The sequence below is a fragment of the Brassica napus genome, chromosome A4 (assembly GCF_020379485.1).
Source record: "Brassica napus cultivar Da-Ae chromosome A4, Da-Ae, whole genome shotgun sequence".
NCBI classification, from domain to species: domain Eukaryota; kingdom Viridiplantae; phylum Streptophyta; class Magnoliopsida; order Brassicales; family Brassicaceae; genus Brassica; species Brassica napus.
In genome coordinates, this window is record NC_063437.1 from 13,347,232 (window position 1) to 13,367,697 (window position 20,466).

At 35.8% G+C, this 20,466-nt stretch overlaps 4 protein-coding genes across 6 annotated transcripts; all 4 read right to left on the reverse strand.

The window, feature by feature from the left end:
* Positions 1-1,706: 1,706 nt before the first annotated feature.
* Positions 1,707-4,524, reverse strand: LOC106352853 (lysM domain receptor-like kinase 4). Its single transcript, XM_013792495.3, has one exon. The coding sequence runs from the start codon at positions 3,906-3,908 to the stop codon at positions 1,857-1,859; it is 2,052 nt and encodes a 683-aa protein (XP_013647949.2). The 5' UTR covers positions 3,909-4,524; the 3' UTR covers positions 1,707-1,856.
* A 246-nt stretch (positions 4,525-4,770) lies between these two features.
* On the reverse strand, positions 4,771-6,153 carry LOC106352855 (E3 ubiquitin-protein ligase RNF185). Of its 3 annotated transcripts, none has more exons than XM_013792498.3 (2): positions 6,069-6,153; positions 4,771-5,748 (listed from the first exon to the last, which is right to left on the reverse strand). In XM_013792498.3, the coding sequence occupies exon 2, from the start codon at positions 5,728-5,730 to the stop codon at positions 5,047-5,049; it is 684 nt and encodes a 227-aa protein (XP_013647952.1). In that variant the 5' UTR covers positions 5,731-5,748; positions 6,069-6,153; the 3' UTR covers positions 4,771-5,046. The 3 variants fall into 3 exon arrangements, with proteins under 3 accessions (XP_013647952.1, XP_048633634.1, XP_013647951.1); XM_048777677.1 differs by having other exon boundaries at positions 4,771-5,740; positions 5,937-6,149; XM_013792497.3 differs by having other exon boundaries at positions 5,937-6,132.
* Positions 6,154-8,044: 1,891 nt separating this feature from the next.
* Positions 8,045-10,789, reverse strand: LOC106352857 (calcium uniporter protein 2, mitochondrial). The gene is made up of 2 exons (XM_013792496.3): positions 9,554-10,789; positions 8,045-8,773 (listed from the first exon to the last, which is right to left on the reverse strand). The coding sequence occupies exons 1-2, from the start codon at positions 10,073-10,075 to the stop codon at positions 8,315-8,317; spliced, it is 981 nt and encodes a 326-aa protein (XP_013647950.2). The 5' UTR covers positions 10,076-10,789; the 3' UTR covers positions 8,045-8,314.
* Positions 10,790-17,037: 6,248 nt separating this feature from the next.
* LOC125608198 lies at positions 17,038-17,961 on the reverse strand. The gene is made up of 2 exons (XM_048778168.1): positions 17,376-17,961; positions 17,038-17,195 (listed from the first exon to the last, which is right to left on the reverse strand). Exons 1-2 carry the CDS (start codon positions 17,959-17,961, stop codon positions 17,038-17,040), a joined length of 744 nt encoding a protein of 247 aa, XP_048634125.1.
* Positions 17,962-20,466: the final 2,505 nt, after the last annotated feature.

The window sequence follows — 20,466 nt, forward strand, 5'->3', positions numbered from 1 at the left end:
ATGAAACAAACAAAAAATGATTTTCAAAATTTGGAGCTAATTTGTTTTTTAAACGTGAGATTCGTTTTCCAGTGACCTCCAAATTGTTACCATTTTATAAGAATTGTTCTTTTTTTACAACAAACTATTGTTCTATTACTCAAATTTGAAGTGGTCTGGATAACCAGCCCGGAATAGTACAACTAATAAAGCAAAGTTCTTTATAAAAGGACCTCGCCGTCCTAGCTAAAGAATATAAAATCTTATTTTGCACTCTTGGAATATGAGAGATCTTGAAATTCGAGAAACATATCATCATAATCTTTATCATCTCTAATTTTGTTGCAAAGCTCGACTAAGCTTGAGGCTCTTTTATCATTGCAATCAAATCCTTGCAACCAGATCATTGCAATCTGATCCTTGCAATCCGTCCATGACCCATCAATCATACATACGTTGCCCAAGCTTAAGATTTGGGATTTTTCAATACTGCATCTGGTGGAGGTGGAGGTCGAGTTATCATCTCGTTTGCGTTGGACCAAGCTTGACATTCACTCTCTGCATATCAGACTAGTTCCAAAAGATCCATATCTATCCCTCTAAAGAATTTATCATTCCTAGCATTTCAGATGTAACATATTATTCAGATGTATGATATTATTCAGGGATAAGGATCACTATCTAATTTTGGTTCAACAATGCTATTCTTTCTCTAGGAAAGGTAGTCCATGTTGGCATAAATACTCGGTAGAGGAAAGATGTTGGGGCTAGATGGTGTCGCTGAAAGAGACCATCTTTGTAAAGCTGACGTATATTCAAAAATGGCATGAGTAACTGATTCTTCTGGTTTACCACATCTTGGACAATAATCATCACATCTCATATTACGGCGTGTCAGATTCCTCGTTACTGCCACATGTCGTGTTATCAGCTGCCATATAAAATGACATATCTTCTGAGGTGCTTTTATTTTCAAGCAAAGACTTGAAGCTTGGTTATACTTGGCTCCATGAACTTCGTCTCTTCTTCCTTTTGCAATACATTAATAGTCAGATTTAACTGTGTATTGTCCACTCCTCGTGTAATTTCAGCTAAATGTATCACGACGATGAAATGAACTTATGGCCAAACTCTTTATTAGAGGTATATCTTTTTGAACAACATAATTATCCAGTAATTCAACAGTCCCATTTCTTCAAATCCCCGTTGATCAGATCACTGATTCGCATTCGCGGGTGCAAGAATGGAGCTAAAGATCTAGCCGGCCTAGTTGGTGAGGTTGAGATCTAAAGATCCTCCCACACATTGACCTCATATTCCGAACGAATTTTTTATCTGATTCCCGAAAACAGTAATTTTTATGCAGCTGAAATACTAGTCCACACATAAGATGGACTATCTACTGAATATATCCGCAAAGACGAGCTCCCACGGTGATATTCACATAGAAGAATTGTTTTAACAACAAAAAATATCTATGTTGTATATTTTTCATCAACTGATGGTAATACTTACAAGCATTGCCAAATTATTTTAAAGATTTAACCTATTGAAAATCAACTAATTATCCAACACTTAAAACCATTACAATTTTTAGTAAACAATATAATGTTTTATCCTTTTATTACATTTTTATTCAGCGTTTTTCGTAATATTTTTTTTTAATTTACAGCCTTTTATAAGATTATTAAAATTCTGCTATTTACAAAATTCATTAACCCAAAGTGTAGCCAACCAAATTCATACTTAAAACCCAGTCAACATTTTTCTGACCAAATCCAATACAAGAACATAAGCTTCTAAAAACAAACAAAAAGAAAAATCCTTTTGGTTAACATGCAGCCTAAAAGGCTAATAAAACATATTGGGCCTTAAATTTAGCAAGACGATTCCCAGCTTTTCGAAGCCGTCAAGATCTTGGACAATGACAGAACAATCTCATCCATTGATGGACGATTCAAATGATCTCTCTTCAAACAATCCATCACCAATCTCACCACAAAACTCACTAACCCTTCAGGCAAGAAGCTTCCACTAACCAAAAACTCCTCCAAATCATTACCTCCATCGATCTCTTTCTTCAACTCAGAAGCTTCCTTACCAGTAACAATCTCCAAGACCACAACACCAAAAGCATAAACATCAAGCTTGGTCGAGACCAACCCATGTTCCAAATACTCAGGAGCTAAATACCCTCTTGTTCCTTCCACATGCTTGGTCAACACGTAATCTCCATCTCTCTCCGTAGACCTAGCTAACCCTAAGTTACCAATTTTTCCTCGAAACTCGGAGTCAAGAAAGATGTTTCCGCTTGTTAAATCCCTGTGAACGTAAGGAGGGTTTGCGAAGTTGTGTAGATAGTTAAGCCCCGTTGCTATATCCAAAGCGATTTGCAACCTCTGAGTCAAGCTCAAGAGAGACGACTTCGCGTAGATCCAATCGCTTAAGGTTCCGTTAGAAGCGTGTTCATAGACTAAGTACCAATCTCCTTCGTGGAAACAGAAACCAGAGAGACGGATGATGTTGAAATGGTTTAGCTTCGACAGCAAGTTGATCTCTTGCGATGCGTTTCCTTCCATTTTCTTGATCATTGCACCGTCGCCGTTGATTTTACCGATGTACCCTGATCCTCCCATAGAGCTGGAGGATGTGAAGTCGCTCGTCGCGGATTGCAGCTCGTGGAACTTGTAAACCTTTAAGGTGTCAACCACCATGCCTGATAATCCATCTAGCGGATCGAAGTCAGATTCTTGATATGAGATTGATGTTTTCTTGGCCGTGAAGCTATCGAGATTGTCTGGTTCTTGTTTCTTTCTTGAGACCGTCTTAAGCATACAGAACATGGCTGCACCTATCACACTCAAAACCAAAGCTCCTCCTAGGATTCCGACAAGAACATAAACCCATGTTCTCTTCTGTTTCTTACCATTTGGTGAAACCGGAGGAGGAGGTGGAGACGGAGGTGGAGGAGGAGGAGTCATGGAGTTGAGATTTGAAGGAGGGTTCTGTAATGGAACAAGAAGAGTGGTGAAAGGGAAGACTCCAGCATCGTCAAAAGACATTTGGTTAGCTTCTAAAGTCTTACTCGTCTCGACGCCGAATCTCTGGCTGATGACATCCACCGTGTCTCCGAACACAACGGTGTAGCTGGCGAGATAGTTGACGCCATCTTCATCCACTTGTTTCGCCGTGGGACACGCGCAACGGAGAGGAACAAGGATCCTCATACCGGGAAACAGAGACTGAGAGGAAGCATTGTTCTGTCTCTCCAAGGCTTGACACGTCGAAAGACCCTGGAGAGTGTCGTTCGCTACGCGGAAGTACGAGTCGCCTTGTCGGATTGTGTAAGTGAGATTGGACTGGGAGTAGTTGCCGGAGCAGGAGCAAGTTAGGGGGATGATGACTTGTTGATCGGTGGAGAAGGTTGTTGCTGCGTTGTTGAGGGAAGAGAGGAGAGAGGGGTCGACGGAGAAGAGGGAAGAGATGGATGTGACGGTGGAGAAAGGAGGAGTTGACCGGAAAATGACGTAGGTGAGGCAAGTTCTGTTGAGGCCGTTGCAAGAGTAGCCGAAGACAGAGGTTGAGTTATCGGTGACGGAGCAGTCGGTGGTTGATGTTCCGACATAAGGCTGTTGAGCGGTTGTGAAAGAGGAGAGACATTGGAGAAGGATGATGAAGAAGAAGATCATCCTCTTGATTCTGCAAGATCTCATTGTAAGGGTTGTAACTGGATTTAAAGGAAACGTGTGGAAAAAGTCAACTGTTTGGGGAAAGTCAAAAGGAAGGAAAGTGGGGGAATGGGTCTCTTCACGGAGCTGATTGAATATTTTAGTCTCGTTACATAATTGGAACGGATAACAACTTATTATATAGTTTTTATGTATATTGACATTGATCTTTCTTTTGTTTTCAGACGCCAAAGAAGACATAAGAGGATAACTCAAGGCTTTGGTTTCTTCTTCTTTTCAGGGTTTATGACAGTAACTAATCAAAGCCTAGTGGAGGTCATCTGGTAGTTTCTTTCCGTCATTTACCACCGACGCAAAACTTCAATCTTGCAAAAATGATTATGCCCATATCCACAACTACTAGTTGTGAAGACCACTTCTATGGGAAAAAAGGTTAATCCTTTCTTGATTCTCACTATGGTGGGAAACCGGGATTGGTAACCGGAGATCAACCTACGAAGATCAAGTTCAGGGTCAGAACTGGAAATCGACCAAGATCTCAACCATAGAAGAATAAAATGGGGAAACTTAGCTTTAACTCTATGAATACATTATTTCTATGATAATTTTAGGACAGAGATAGCAAATGATCGTGTATCTTGTAACTTCATTCTTATGCCGAGTCTAATACAAATACTTCCAACATATTTACTCTTATAAATTTATAACACTAGGTCCCAACACCAGCCATAAACAGTTCATTGCGTTCTTGTCTGCACTATCAAATGGAACAACACTAAAGCAAATCTCCATTATTCTATTGACATTTGTTGTCTGCAGATTAAAAAAATGTAATCAAATCAGATTACATGAGCAGATCATACAGCACTGCATCTACTACAGCTACTTAGTTTAGTAAGAAAGAGCATGAGGCAGACAGAGAAAGAGTTATTCAACTAAACATCCCATACAAGTGTATTAGTGAATGATCAGGATTCGTATTAATAGAAGATTCATGACTTACTAAAAGGTTCTAAAGAGACTGTTTAAGGCATGGGCGAGTAAGTGATGTTTATCAGCAAGTACTAAAGCAGAAATCAGTTTCAGAAGACTTCTCAAAGTCTGTCTGTAAGCAAGAATATATTAATATGCAATAGTTATTTCCACACCAACTAGTTCTCATAAGATGCAGATACAACGCAAAAGCAAACAAAGATTAAAAACGAGAGTTGTGTATAGAAGATCCAAGTAATCTTCTTCAAATAGCAAAAAACAAACGTAGGAAAAGGAGACACATACTCAGGCTATTACCTTAACGTATATACAAGACATTGTTCAAACCAAGTAAGAGAGTTTGCAACTATCATACCTGGATAATAAAAAAAAAACCAAACTGTTTTCACAATAAAAGGAAGAAGAACACGCAGATTCCAACGACAATGAGGATATTCTTCAGAGCTGCATCGCTTGGGTGCCCTCCACCAGGCGCCGTCGGTTCATTGTTACCACCAGGAACTCCACGGAAACCGTTATGGTAACCACCAAAAGGGTAACCCGGCGCGGTGCCATAGAGCGCCGCGTCAGGAAACCCATGGAACTGAAAGTTAAACAAAGAAGGCAACAACCCACCAACCCCAAAGCTGAAGTTCCCAATCCTGGTAGTCGCCATGGGCATAAACCCACCCATCAAACCAATCCCGTAGTTGAAAAAGTTACTCGCCGCGTCGTTCTGAGGCTGCTGAGGAGGAGGAGAGGCCGTCTCGGGTCTCTGACCAGCTGGTCGGTTCGGAATCCGCATTCCGGGGTAGCGTTTGGTTCTCGGGTCAGTTTGGTTCTTGCCGCGGCCGTAGAGAGGGACGAGCTTGTCGTCTTGGACGAGAGCTTTGCAGACAGGGCATTCTTGGGAGTGAGAGTGGTGGTGAAGCCAACGGTACAAGCAAGGCCAGCAGAAGAGGTGGCCGCAGAGAGTGACGATGGGGTCTTGAGCTAACTCGAAGCAGATGTTGCATTCGAAGTCGTGATCTGGTTCGTTTGAGCCGTTGGTGTCGGAGTAAGACGTGCTTGTTGACTCTCCCTTCTCCATCTATTTGGATCTCTGTTACTGCAAAATAAAACAAATCAAAATTAAATCTAGAAATTATAATTAGAATCAATTGAAAGCCTTGGGACAAACCCTGAAACCAAAACCCTAAATTTTCTATCTCCGATTTAGAGATCTGGCGATTATATTTGATAAAGATAAATAGATCTAAATCTATCCGATTAGATCAAAATTAAGAGGAAACTTACATGAAAATAACAAGACAAGGAACAGGAAGACAAGAAATTCGCTAGACAGAAGAGATTCGAACGAGAGTAAAGAGGAGACATGACATCGTGAGAAAACAGAATCCTTACAGAAAACGAAAATAGTGTGTGTACCTTGAGAGAGGGAGAGAGAACGTTCGAGGCTATTTCTTAATTTTTAGTTTTTATATTTGTTTTTCCTTTTTCTATATTTTGATTTATTATATGGCCCAACTACTAGAAATCTCTTTCATTTTTTTTTCCGTCAAAGTTTTTTAAATATTATAAAAAGTCCAGAGCCCATTACAAATTACAAAGCCCACAAACAAACCGGGCCACACAATACAACTCTTTCTTCAAATGGGCTTCAAGCCCACATTTAGAAAACCCTAGCTCACCCCCGCAAAAGCCGACGCCGTCTCGCACATCTCTTCGTTGAAACTGCTCGGACACGTGTTGCCATCCTCGACGACGAGGGACACGTGTCGCGAAGACGTCGCGTCACCACATCTTTCACCATTACCGAACCGGAGATCCGACACACAGATCCCCGGACCAAAACGGAACTCCTTTGTTCCGTCTAGACGTCACCGTAAACAACTGTATGCTTCATAGGGTTTCAATATCGGAGAGCGTCAATCGCCTTGGCGAGATCTCATCCGTAATCTTTCACCACCACCACCCCAGAGAAAGCTTCACAATCACTGTCCTCCTTACACCGGAGAGCTTCCACCGTCCCCGACGGACTCTCCTCCAAAAAACCGAGACTAAAACCGCAAAAACAAAGCCGAAAAAAATAAAATCAAACCTTTAGATCTCCTAGGCAAAACAAAGCCGACGACGCAAGGCAAAACACGCCTCTGCATCCCGGAAACTTGACGACGGCGCAAAGCTGAAAAAGCCTCCGCTCCTCGGAATCTTTAGCGGCGATAGTAGAGCTTTCGGAGCCTCCACCTCCCGGATCTAACAGCTGACTGTCACCGTGAACCGTCGTCGATACGCCTCACCACGAATCCAAAGAGAGACGAGATGTAGCCGTTGGAAGTCCCGATACGAACCGAGAAGCTTCCCGGAGCAAAACCCTAATTCAGATCCGCCGGTATATCGGCGAGTGACGCCATCACGAGACACCCAGCCTTGCGCTTGTACTGAAACTGAGAGAAGGAGAGCCACCGTCACCGACACGCGCCGGAGAAGTGACTCTCCCACCCCCGACGTCTCTTTTCTCTCTTTTCTCTCTTTTCTCTCTCTTATACTCCTTCGCTAGAGAGAACCCAGTTTACCAAACCTCATACCAGTAAACTACTCTAAGACCAGTAAATCTCTTTCATAAACGGCGATTTATTTTATTTTTAATTAAAATTATCAACCCTAAACAAGTGAACAAAGCAATCGGAAAAATTACAATCTCTCACGACGAGAACAAAAGTCTAGTTTTTTTTTTTTTGCGGACAAAAAAAAAGTCTACTTATTTAGGTATTGTTAGGAAACATTTTTAGTAGCTGTATAATGTTGTTTTGCATAATTATTCTTAATAAAATGTACTATTTTAGTTTATATTTAAAAAATATATTCCTATACATTAAAAGAGAAGTCACTTTAGTGATTTCTGCTGACATGGCATTGTATTGTATATGTTTCGTAATTCTTTATTTTAGGTGAATAATATTATTTTTCCATAAATAATAAACAAACATTTATGTAGACATATTAAAAGAAAATATAATAAAAATGTTTATCGGTATGAAGATTGAAAGATGAGAAATTGCAACCGGATTACCATTTACATTTGGATTTATGGTTTACTATATTAATGTTATGTCAGCAGAAATCACTTCATTTTTTTGCTCTAAAAAAACAGTGATGTATATGTATATGGTAATTAGTAAATAATAATTAGTAAACCATAAATCCAAATGTAAATGGTAATCCAGTTGCAATTTCTCATCCTTCAATTTTCATACCGATAAACATTTTTTCTTCATTGAGAAATTATTTGCGTTTTGTGGCAGGCTACTGGCTTCCCTACAAGACTCAGATTTTCATTGACAGTCTCTTCAGATTTCTGGTTACGGCAAGGTTAGGATTAAGTTTAATTTAATTTGTGGAAATATGAATACATTTTTTTAGTATACATTAAGAACACTTATTTACAAGATGTTTACACATAAGATTGATCATAATGAAAACATTGAAACATGACTCTTCCCTGATGTTACAAAAGCCGCAAACATTTTTTCTTTTTTTGGAAAACTGAAAACTTGAGAACTTCATCTACCTTTATCTTTTTTTTGTTCTCCCTTATCTTGGTAGGATTCTTCAAGTTGGGAAAAATCAGACACCATTTGTGACAACAACATTGAATCTACAAAATTCAAAATTTAACTCCCGGCAGTTCCAAGAATCTTGGAAACACGATCTGAAGCCTTAGGGCAAAACAGCTTCTTCAGTTCTTGATACCTCTCAACATCAAACTCATCAAGACTCATCAGTTTCCTCTGTTTAGCCGCGAACCTGCTTTGGTAAAACCCTTCAAAAGAAGGCTCTTTCGACGTCCTGAGGAAGAAAGCGTACCCAGCCATAAAGTACATGGACGTGACATAGAAACAGATTGGCTCCATCACGTCCCAAGAGAGTTCCCAAAACGTTAGCCTCATGAACCCTGCGGTCTGTAGTATCAAGTAACCAAGACCAGCCCAGAGCTCTCTCCGCACCAAAGAGTGCGCTTTCACATCGATCACTGCCTTAACTGCCTCGAGCTCTTTCAACTCGATCCTTCGTGGGTCGTTTGGGTTATGAATCTTTGGCAAAGGAAGCAAGCCTTCAATGGATTTCGTAACCTGATCAGAAACAAGGACGAAAAACAGAAAACGTCTGGGTAAAACAAGACCTCCACCTACTTCATTAGGACACAATTAGCACTCAAAAACAGACACAAAAAAAAAACACAAAACAAGCAATCCTTAAATTGATTTTGTGACCTGATCAGACACAAGGGAAAAAGAAAAAAAAACGAAAATTTCTGGGTGAAAGAAGACTTCTAACACCTTCTTTGGGACACACTTTGCACTCTAACACACACACAATAAACTTATGGTCAGTTAATCCACACAAGAAGATCTTGAACACTACTGCCCAGAGAACACTAGTCTCTACACAAAAAACCTACCCCATGATATGGTCTATAAAGATTTCAACTTTCATTATCCTAACACCCCCAAAACCTGTTAGCAAACGATACTAAAGCTTCCCAACTCTCTCTCTCTCTCTCTTAGTTTTCATTTTGGGTTATGTATCAATGGTTTTGTTTAGGGAAGGGACGGAAAGAAAAGCTATGGTGGTCTCTGTAGAAACAGTTCTTCTTCATCACCACGTCAAACTTGGGAACCTCCAACGTGATACTCTGGTTTTGAGTTGTCCTGTTGAATTGGGATCAAAAGAAAGAGATACAACAACCCATGAAAAAAGGTATCAGTTTTCGGTATCTTCAAGATCAAAAATCGAAAGAAGAAAACCTAATTCATGTTTTTTATTTTCAGAGAGCCTTAACCTCTCCCAATCAGTTCAAGCAGCTGCACACTCAGAGATTCATTTCACAGGTAACAAGATGAGGAAAGTACCTGATCTGGTCTAAGACAAACGGAACCTCCCAAAACGATGACGTTTGCTGAATCATCAAGCATCGTCGCTATTCTAGCTCCGTCCTCCGGATCCGACGAAGCTTCACCGCAAACGCTAGCAAACTCCGAATACGTCATCCAGCTTCTCCCCGTCTCTCTAAGCTTCGTCTTCACCATCTCCATCTGCGCCGCTCTCAGAACTTTCTTCGTATCCTCCACCGTCAAACTCGCCGTCTCCCTCATCGGCGGAGCGATCCCGTCTAATCGGATTCGATCCTTGCTACCGTCGATTTCGCGGAGCTTCTCGACCAAGCTCCCTCCCACCGGCATCTGCATCATCTCCGGCCTAATCACGGCGGTGTTGTGGAAGAACCGCCGCGAGATCCCGGAGTCTCCGGGCTCCGGAGCGATTCTGGTTCGCACGGATACCGAAGAAGACGATGTGCGGCAATTCGTTAGACTCTGCGACGATTGGTTCGAGATGTTGAAGATACGCTTCGATAAAAGCTTCCTCATCGCCATTGATGAACAGAGAGGAGAGAAATATCAGAAATAAAATTAATTAATTTAATTTAATGAAATATAAACAGAGAGACTAAAAGGGTTTATATAGTAAACTTAAATTCCTAAAATAAAAACATAGAAAAAGACTCGTACACGTCAGCGTATATCAGGACGTACACGAGATATTCATTAATACGCATTACAACCCAACTTCTCGGGAGAGATGTGGAGATGGTGATGGTTACTAGCCGTACACGTGTTAAGATTGGTCGTCGTGATAGCTTGCGGTGGTATTATTGCCGTCCGATCATGTAAATTAATAATTATTTTAGAGCCTAAAATTTGTTCGCAACGGCAAGAAGAATTAGGAAAACACAAGTCTTTTTTACGTGTACGCAAACGTGGATCCACGTGTTTTTCCTGTTTTTATTAATTCGTTTTGCCTAACTAATTTTTATTACTAGTTTTTTTTGTTAAAACTAATTTACTAGGTTGTTTTTTTTTAAGTAGTATTGTTTTGAAACTTTATCTTTTTTCATATAAATATATGTTTTTAGAGATACCTTTTTAAACAAACTTTATACAATCATGATAAATTAAATAGATAAATATGAGGAATAGTAATTGTGGTTTCCGTATTCCAATGGTTGAGGAGCATAAGATAGAGGTAAAATATGCCCAAGTGGGACAGATAGACAAGTGGGTTAGTTAAAATAATTAGTCACTAGATTATTCATTTTATAAATATATAACAGATATTATCGCAAAAATTTCAAAGATATAATTTACATTTTATTGTTATATATTGTGTAAATCTATAATTTTATTGGTTATGTTTATTATTCGATATTAATAATGTATAATGATTTGTTTTATACATTTAACTTTATTATTAATTGTTATCTTATATTAATATATTTTCGAGTTTGGTAAAATAAATTCATAGTATGAAATAAACAAATTGAAAATCACCTTCATTTTTTCTAATTTTTACAGACTGAATACAATACATTTTAAAATTTTATTTAGTTATACTATAGAACTGATATTTTCTTAGCATAATTTATATTTCTATGTTATTTATTTTAGTATATTATGAGTTTTTATAAGTAAATATATTATAATAATACTATATTATTAATTATGAAATCAATCGCTGCATTAATTTAAAAATATTTTAAAATTTTATTAAGATTTTGTTAGATTTTTTCCAACATATTTTGTTATAAGTAAAAATAAAATTTAAATTTACAGTTAAAATTTATTTATTAATATCTATATAATTTATAAGATTTTTTAGAAATGTTATATATTAAATAGATTAACTTAAACAATCAAATAGATGTAATTGATGAAATAGACCTAGTATGAATTTTTATGGTATTTCTTTTAATAAAGAAGATATAGAATATAATTATAAAATTTGAAAAATAGCATACATTTTTATTTTATTTTGTTTTATAATAATCTTATTTAAATTAATGTATAATAGTATATATTATTAATTACGAAATTAATCAATGGTATTAATTTAAATAAAATATTTTAAATTTTTAGAAAAATTTGGTTAGATTTTTTTTCAACATTTTGTTATAACTAAAAATCAAATTTAAATTTACATTTAAAATTGATTTATTATTAATATCTTTATATATTTAATAAATTAATGTAAATAATTAAATAAATATAATAAATGAAATGGACCTAATAAAGCTAGTATGACTTTTTTATGGTAGATAAAAATGATACTTCTCTTTTAATAGAGAAGATTTGAGATCTTTATTTACAATATACTAGCTGGCAAAGATTTTTTCTTTTGAAAATTATATATCTGCGTTTTTAGAAAATAATGTGATATTGTTGATAACAAATATATGCGAAATACAGTATTATCAAAGAAAAGAACATACTATTGTGTTAAAACTTGATTTAATAATTCTATCACAGTAAATATAAAGCTATATATAAAACTACAGCCCATTTCAATTAAGCCCATAATTTATATTTTTGGCATATGGTCTGAAGCTTTAATAAGTCCCGAAAGTTAGTGGGTTATTCCAACCTAGTGAAAATGACAGCTATATGGTAAAATTATTAGAGTATCAGCAAGTCACACACACACATGGATAACATTACCCCACCATTAGAACATAATGCAAAAATTTTAGCTAGTTTCTTGCTATTAAAATATAAAAAAAAATTAAAAAATGAAAGAAAAATAAAATATGTCTCTTAAATTATTTAAGAGATGTCTCTTACATCTTTTAACTTAGTCTCTAATTTTTTCTCCACATATTTTTTTGTGAATAATTTATTTTATTTTATTAAAATAAATTTTAATTATATAATTATTTTAGTAATAAAAGTTATTTAAGAAACTCTGTCTCTTACACTAGTGATCATGCTCTTAAGAACTTATCGGAGGTGACGACAAGCAGATGTCCGCTTAGTTTGGCAAAAGAAAAAAAAATCCATGATACGATTAACAAGTAATTAATTAGTGATACGATTACAAATCCATTATTGGCTAATGGTGATGCCAGCAAATGGCAGTTGCTAATTGAATAATAAACCCATTTAGTGCTGATTTGACAAATAATGATACGATAACAAATCCATTATTGTAGTCTTATGTGCAACCGGATATCTGGGCTAACTTTCATTTTCATTATAAAGATTTGGATGTTTTATGTTTATGAAAAACTAGAATACATAACATTTTTGAGATAGGCAAAATATCGGTGAAATTTTATGTGTTCTGTTATCCATTTTGATTCAGTTTGAATAGTATATATATATTCATTAATTTTATGGATCATAGAAAATGTTAATAATATACTGTTAGGAAAAAATAGTGTAAAGTTTTTCGTGATACTAAGAAACAGAAAACAAATCAATCAAAAAAGATATCTAAAAAAATAAAATTTGTTGAATAATAGTAACTGAGATAAAAGGTTTATAAGTATTATTATATATCTTTATTTCTGAGTAATAAAGAGAGAGAGATGGACGTGAGATGTGAGTGAGAGAGAGAGTTATATGATTGACTTTTTCATTTTGCACATCACACTCCTATTTATAGCATGAGTAAGTCGGTCTTGTTCAGATATTTTATAAAAGAAAATATGTGATGTAGACACATGTATAGTGATACTAATCACATACGTTTGATGGAAGTGAGACAAGTGTTTTCATGATGAATAATCATCTTTTGCAATACTCCCCCTTGATTATTCATCTTGTATTACGTAGTGCCTCGTTAAAAACCTACTCATGGAAAAACCCATTGGGACAAAAACCATGACAAGGGAAAAAGAGTACACTGCCCGTAATCTCCCCCTGAGAATAGTGGATCTAGCTTTCTTGTCACAGGTCACGCAAATGCCGCATTCCGATACTATAGACGTGTTTTCGGAACGTTGTAGTCGGAAGAGCTTTTGTGAACAAGTCAGCTGGATTGTCGCATGACCGTACATATTTAATGTCCACTTCTTTATTTTTCTCGAGCTCCCTTATGTACGAGAAAAATCTTGGAGGGATGTGCTTTGTTCTGTCGTTCTTAATGTAGCCTTCCTTGAGTTGAGCAACACAAGCCGAATTATCTTCAAATATTTTCGTTGGCTCTTTCTCGTTGACTATTCCGCTTGATTCTTGTATGTGGTGACTCATTGACCGAAGCCACACACATTCTCGACATGCTTCGTGAAGTGCAATAGTTTCAGCATGATTCGAAGATGTCGCAACCAGAGTTTGTTTCTGGGACCGCCAAGAGATCGCGGTTCCACCAATGGTAAAAACATAGCCGGTTTGCGATCGAGCCTTATGAGGATCTGATAAGTATCCCGCATCTGCAAAACCAACTATACCAAACTCGGGTTTTCTAAAATACATTAACCCTAAATCAACTGTACCTTGGAGGTAACGAAATAAATGCTTTATTCCGTCCCAATGTCTGCGAGTAGGAGCAGAACTATATCTCGCCAGTAGATTAGTAGCAAAAGCTATATCTGGTCTGGTACAGTTTGCAAGATATAACAGCCCACCGATAGCACTCATATAAGGTATTTCTGGACCTAATATGTTCTCGCTATCTTCGCAGGGCCTAAAAGGATCACTCTCAACATTGAGAGTTCTACCAATCATTGGAGTACTCAAAGGAGTTGCTTTGTCCATACGAAAGCGTTTCAATAACCTTTTCGTATAGTTTGATTGATGCACAAATATTCCTTCTCGGAGATGCTCTATCTGGAGCCCAAGACAAAACTTTGTCTTACCGAGATCTTTCATTTCAAACTCCTCTTTCATATGAGTTCGAGCATCATCAACCTCCTTTTGAGTTCCAATTATGTTCAGGTCATCTACATATACAGCAATGATCACAAAGCCAGATGACGATTTCTTTATAAAAACGCATGGACATATCGCATTATTCACATATCCTTTACTCAAAAGATATTCACTTAAGCGATTGTACCACATGCGTCCGGATTGCTTTAATCCGTAAAGTGATCGCTGTAACTTGACTGAACAAATCTCCCTGGATTTTTCTTTCAATGCCCCTGGCATTTTCAATCCCTCAGGGAGTTTCATGTATATATCGTTATCCAACGATCCATACAAATATGCAGTCACAACGTCCATGAGATGCATTTCAAGATTTTTAGACGCCGTTAGGCTCATCAAAAATCTAAACGTAATTGCATCCATTACCGGGGAATACGTTTCCTCAAAATCAATTCCCGGTCTCTGAGAAAAACCTTGGGCAACTAATCGGGCTTTATATCGTGTTACTTCATTTTTCTCATTTACTTTTCTCACGAATACCCACTTATACCCAACAGGATTTATATTCTCAGGCGTTATGACTATAGGTCCAAAGACATTTCTTTTATTCAGGGAGAGTAATTCAATTTGAATGGCCTTCTTCCACTCCTCCCAATCATGTCTTTTTTGACATTCTAAAATGGACCTTGGATCGGGATCATCATTTTCATGATCGATCTCTTTGGACACAGAAAAGGAGAACATTCCATCAACATCTTTTATCTTATTTCTGATCCATATCTTTTCATCTCGGGCGTAGTTGATGGAAATCTCATACTTTTCTGTTCCCTTCTCGTCATCTGGATCATCTTTATCTATGTTTTCTTTCAGACATTTTTCACTATCAGGTTCTTCTAGAACCGTACTTTGTTCATCCAATTTCTTTTTCTTTCGGGGATTTTTATCTTTAGAACCCGCTGGCCTCCCCCTCTTTAACTGAACCCTAGATTCATTCATTTTATTTCCATCAGTTTGTTCTTTAGGAACATCAACTCTGGATGGAACATTTTCAGCGGGTATACATGACTTCGTCACCCTTCTCGTATCTGTGAACGCATCTGGTAACTGGTTTGCCAAATTATGTAAATGCACAATTTTCTGAACTTCCAGCTCTCTTTGATTCGTAAGGGGGTCAAGGTGTAACAACGACGGTGTACACCATGTAATCTCTTTAGGAATTCTATTAATTCCTCCCCCTAACGCTGGAAATTCATCCTCATTAAAATGGCAATCGGCAAACCTTGCCGTAAACATATCACCAGTTACTGGTTACAGATATCTTATTATACTTGGTGACGTATAACCCACATAAATTCCTAATCTCCTTTGTGGGCCCATTTTTGTTCTTTGTGGCGGAGCTATCGGAACATAGACCGCACACCCAAAGACACGGAGATGGGATACATCTGGCTCTTGTCCAGATGCCAATTGTAAAGGGGAGTACTTATGATAAGCACTTGGTCTTAGCCGAACCAATGCAGCCGCATGCAATATAGCATGACCCCATACAGAAATTGGGAGCTTTGTTCTCAAGACTAACGGTCTTGCAATCAACTGCAACCGTTTTATCAATGACTCGGCCATGCCATTTTGTGTATGCACATGGGGGACTGGATGCTCCACATCAATCCCCATTGACATACAATAATCATCAAAAGCTTGCGATGTAAATTCACCAGCATTATCAAGCCTTACTTTCTTAATGGCATACTCTGAGAACTGCGTTCTCAGCTTTATTATCTGGGCAATGAACTTTGCGAAAGCCGTATTTCGTGTTGTCAAAAGAGACACACTTGACCTTCTACTAGATGCGTCAATCAATACCATGAAATACTTAAACGGCCCGCACGGTGGGTGGATCGGCCCACATATATCACCATGTATTCTTTCTAAAAACATTGGTGATTCATTGCCTACTTTTGCTGGTGATGGCCGAGTTATAAGCTTTCCTTGAGAACATGCATTACATGTAAACTCGTCCGTTTGCAAAATTTTTCCGTTTTTCAACGGATGGCCATTCGAATTTTGCACTATCTTTCTCATCATGACTGAACCAGGATGTCCTAGCCTTTCATGCCATATTTTAAATGTATCAGTAAACTTCATGTTTACCACGGCATATGACTCAGTCATGGTTATTTTCGTACAATATAGTCCAGAGGATAACATTCTTAACTCTTCCAATATATGTTTCCTCTCAGACTTAATGCAAAGAAATTCAATGCCATCTTTATTCATAGTCTCAATATGATATCCATTTCTTCGGATATCCTTAAAACTTAACAAGTTTCTATGAGACTTGGGGGAATACAATGCATAACTTATTTCAAATATTGTTCCCCCTGGCATTGAAAATTTCGCTCTTCCAGAGCCCATAATAATCTTTGCATTACCAGATATTGTACTTACGCTTCCAGCGTAATCTCTTATTTTGAGTCTGGAGAAATATTTCTTATCTTTAATTATCGTGTGCGTTGACGCACTATCTGCCAAACACAAATCTCCATCCATAGTCTCAAAGTTTGGCATTCTTTCTGAATTTAAAATATTCATAAAACATATATTATTAAACATTAAACATAACAAACATAACATATATCTTACAACAAAAGATATAGATATTATAATACAGTCTACTTATATCACATCGATTTATATCACTCATCGATACTCTCTGGTTCAACCAGAAAGTCTGATACGTCGAGATGAGTATCATCGTTTAAACCATGAAAGGATGGCCCAGGTTCATCAGAGATGAAGTTAGTTTCACCTCTTCCTTTCTCTTTTCCCTTTTGGGGTTCTCTATACAGATCGGCTAAATGTTTTGGCGTACGACAGTTACGTACCCAATGACCTTTCATGCCGCATCTGTAGCAAACCTTTCCCGTTTGCCTTTTATCATCCTGGCCCTTTTCATTTCTTTCATTTTCGTGGAAGTCTTTATTATTTCTTTCATCATAGGGACGGAATCTTCTTCCTCGTCCTCTTCCACGACCATGATAACGGTTTCCACCACGTCCACGACCTCGTCCTCTCCTATTATCATAACTGGATGATGCAACATTCGCTTCTGGGAATGGAGCAGATCCAGTGGGACGAGCTTGATGGTTTAAAGTCACGAGTTGATTATTCTGCTCCGCTACAAGGAGGACTTGCATCAACTCCGAGTAACGGGTATATCCACTCACCCGGTACTGTTGCTGCAGGATTACATTTTCAGGATGGAACGTGGAGAGAGTTTTCTCGATCATATCATAATCACTTATTTTCTCTCCACATAACATCATCCTCGAAGTAATTCCGAACATCGCGGAATTAAACTCACTAACACTTTTGTAATCCTGGAACCGGAGATGTATCCACTCGTGTTTAGCTTTCGGTAAGATCACATATTTCTGGTGATCAAACCTCTCTTTTAAAGATTTCCAGAGGTCACAAAGATCCTCTTTCGTAATATATTCATCCTTTAAACCATCATGGATGTGGTGTCGTAAAAATATCATGACTTTAGCCTTTTTCTCATCCGACACCGTTTTTGAACTATCGATGGTTTCCAAAAGCCCGTTTCCTCTCAGGTGCATTTTTGCACCCACTGCCCAGGTCATATAATGATTTCCCGTAATATCCAGGGCATTAATTTCGAGCTTTGTCAAATTCGACATGATAACTGTATTCATAGAATAATATATATAAATATAATAATTACGAGAATTTAAATGCGTAATTTAAATGCAGAAATTAAAGGCATAAAATAAAAGCATAAACTTAAATTGCAGAAATTTAAATTGTAGAAATTTAAATTTCAGAAATTTAAATTGCAAGAATTTAAATAGCATAAATAAAATCGGGAGGCTCAGCCTACCACATGATCCGAGGAGTCATAGACTACCATAGTGATCATTTTTCAAAGTCCGAGGAGACATGGTCTACCATTTTGACTTTATTTATTTTAAGGTCCGAGGAGACTTAGTCTACCATTTTTTGACCTTTTTATTCACGGAGGCAAAGCCTACCACGTGTTTCTCTGATCGTGAAGGCATAGCCTACCATAACGATCAGTCGGGGAAGGCAGCGCCTATCATCCCGAACGGAGAAGGTCCAGCCTCTCACTCCGAAACAATAATAAAATTTAAATAAATTAAGTGTATTAAAATACATAAATTTAAACATTACCTCGGCTAGTTTAAGAACTTTTAGATTGATAAACTTCAGTTGGTCAGAGCTTCGTGCTGATAACGTGTTGAATAATAGTAACTGAGATAAAAGGTTTATAAGTATTATTATACTAGGATAAGACCCGCGCCTTGCGCGGGATTAAGTTATTCTTTTTATTATATTTTGGAGAATGAAACAATAGTTTGGCTTCATTTGGATTAGGGGTGTTCAATCCGAATATCGGGTTGGTTTCGGTTCGGTTCGGTTTTTTTCGGTATTTCGGTTAGTAAAATATAATTACTATTCTAAAACCATATTTACTTTGACTTTAGTCTTTCACATACTTTTGAAAGATTTCAACTGGACGACTAAATTGATCAGCCAATCTTGTTGCTTTATATCATTAGTATTTATATATATATATATATATATATTATTTAGTTTGAATATTTATTAAATAAAAATTCATATGCGTTATATTTTATGATCATTTGTAACTTATTATAACAAAAAAAAATCTATTGATCAAAAAATTTTCAGAGTGAGAATATTCAAATTTCTAATAATATATAAACGTTTTGAAAAATTCAAAATATAACATATAAGAAAAAATATAATTTTTTTATTATATATTTAATGTGATTTTTTAATATCTTTCAATAATATAAAATTAAAAAAAACTAAGATACCAAAATTGTTATCAAATATTTATTATTCATAATAATTAATTTTCATATATACGTTAATCATATTAGGTAATTTCGTAGTTTCTAATTAAGGAAAGTGCAAAAACAAATTTGATAGATTATTTATCAATTCGATAGTTAGTTTAATAAAAATATAATGTAAGTTAAGATAGTTCAACCTATTTTTCTAAGAATAGTATATTTTATATAGTCATTTATTAAATGAGAATTTATAATCATACAGTTCTATGATCATTCATATCATTTTATAACTGAATATTTAAATCATCGATAACCAAAATTTTCAATGTGAAATCTTTAATAAGTTTATAATTTATAAATGTTTTTGAAAATTCATTGAAAGTTTCAATATTAAAATATTTATGTAATCTTATGGTATATAGTATAATCTATATATATATATATATATATGTGTTTTATTTTTAAATGATATTTTTTACTCATATGGTTTTAAAATCATGTGTATCTTCTTATAATATTAAATAAAAGTTCATATTAATACAATTTTATGATCATTTGTAACTTATTATGACAAAAAAATAATCTATTGATCACAAAATTTTCAGAGTGGGGATCTTCAAATTTCTAATAATTTATAGACGTTTTGAAAAATTCAAAATATAACATATAAGAAAAAATATAAATGTTTTTATTATATATTTAATGTGATTTTTAAATATATTTTAATAATATAAAATTAAAAAAAGAACTAAGATACAAAAATTGTTATCAAATATTTATTATTCATAATAATTAATTTTCACATATACGTTAATCATATTAGGTAATTTCGTAGCTGTTATTTAAGGAAAGTGCAAAACATTTTTTGGTACGTTATTTATCAATTCGATAGTTAGTTTTATAAAAAGTGTAATATAAGTTAAGATGGACCAACCTATTTTTCTAAGAATAGTATATTTTGTATAGTTATTTATTAAATAAGAATTTATAATCATACGGTTCTGTGATCATTCATATCGTTTTATAACAAAATATTTAAATCATCGATAACAAAATTTTCAATCTGAAATCTTTAATAATTTTATAATTTATAAATGTTCTTGAAAATTCATTGAAAGTTTTAATATTAAAATATTTATGTAATCTTATGGTATATAGTGTTTAATCTATATATATATTTATTTATTATTAAATGATATTTTTTACTCATATGGTTTTAAAATCATATGTATCTTCTTATAATAAAAATGTTAAACAATTGAT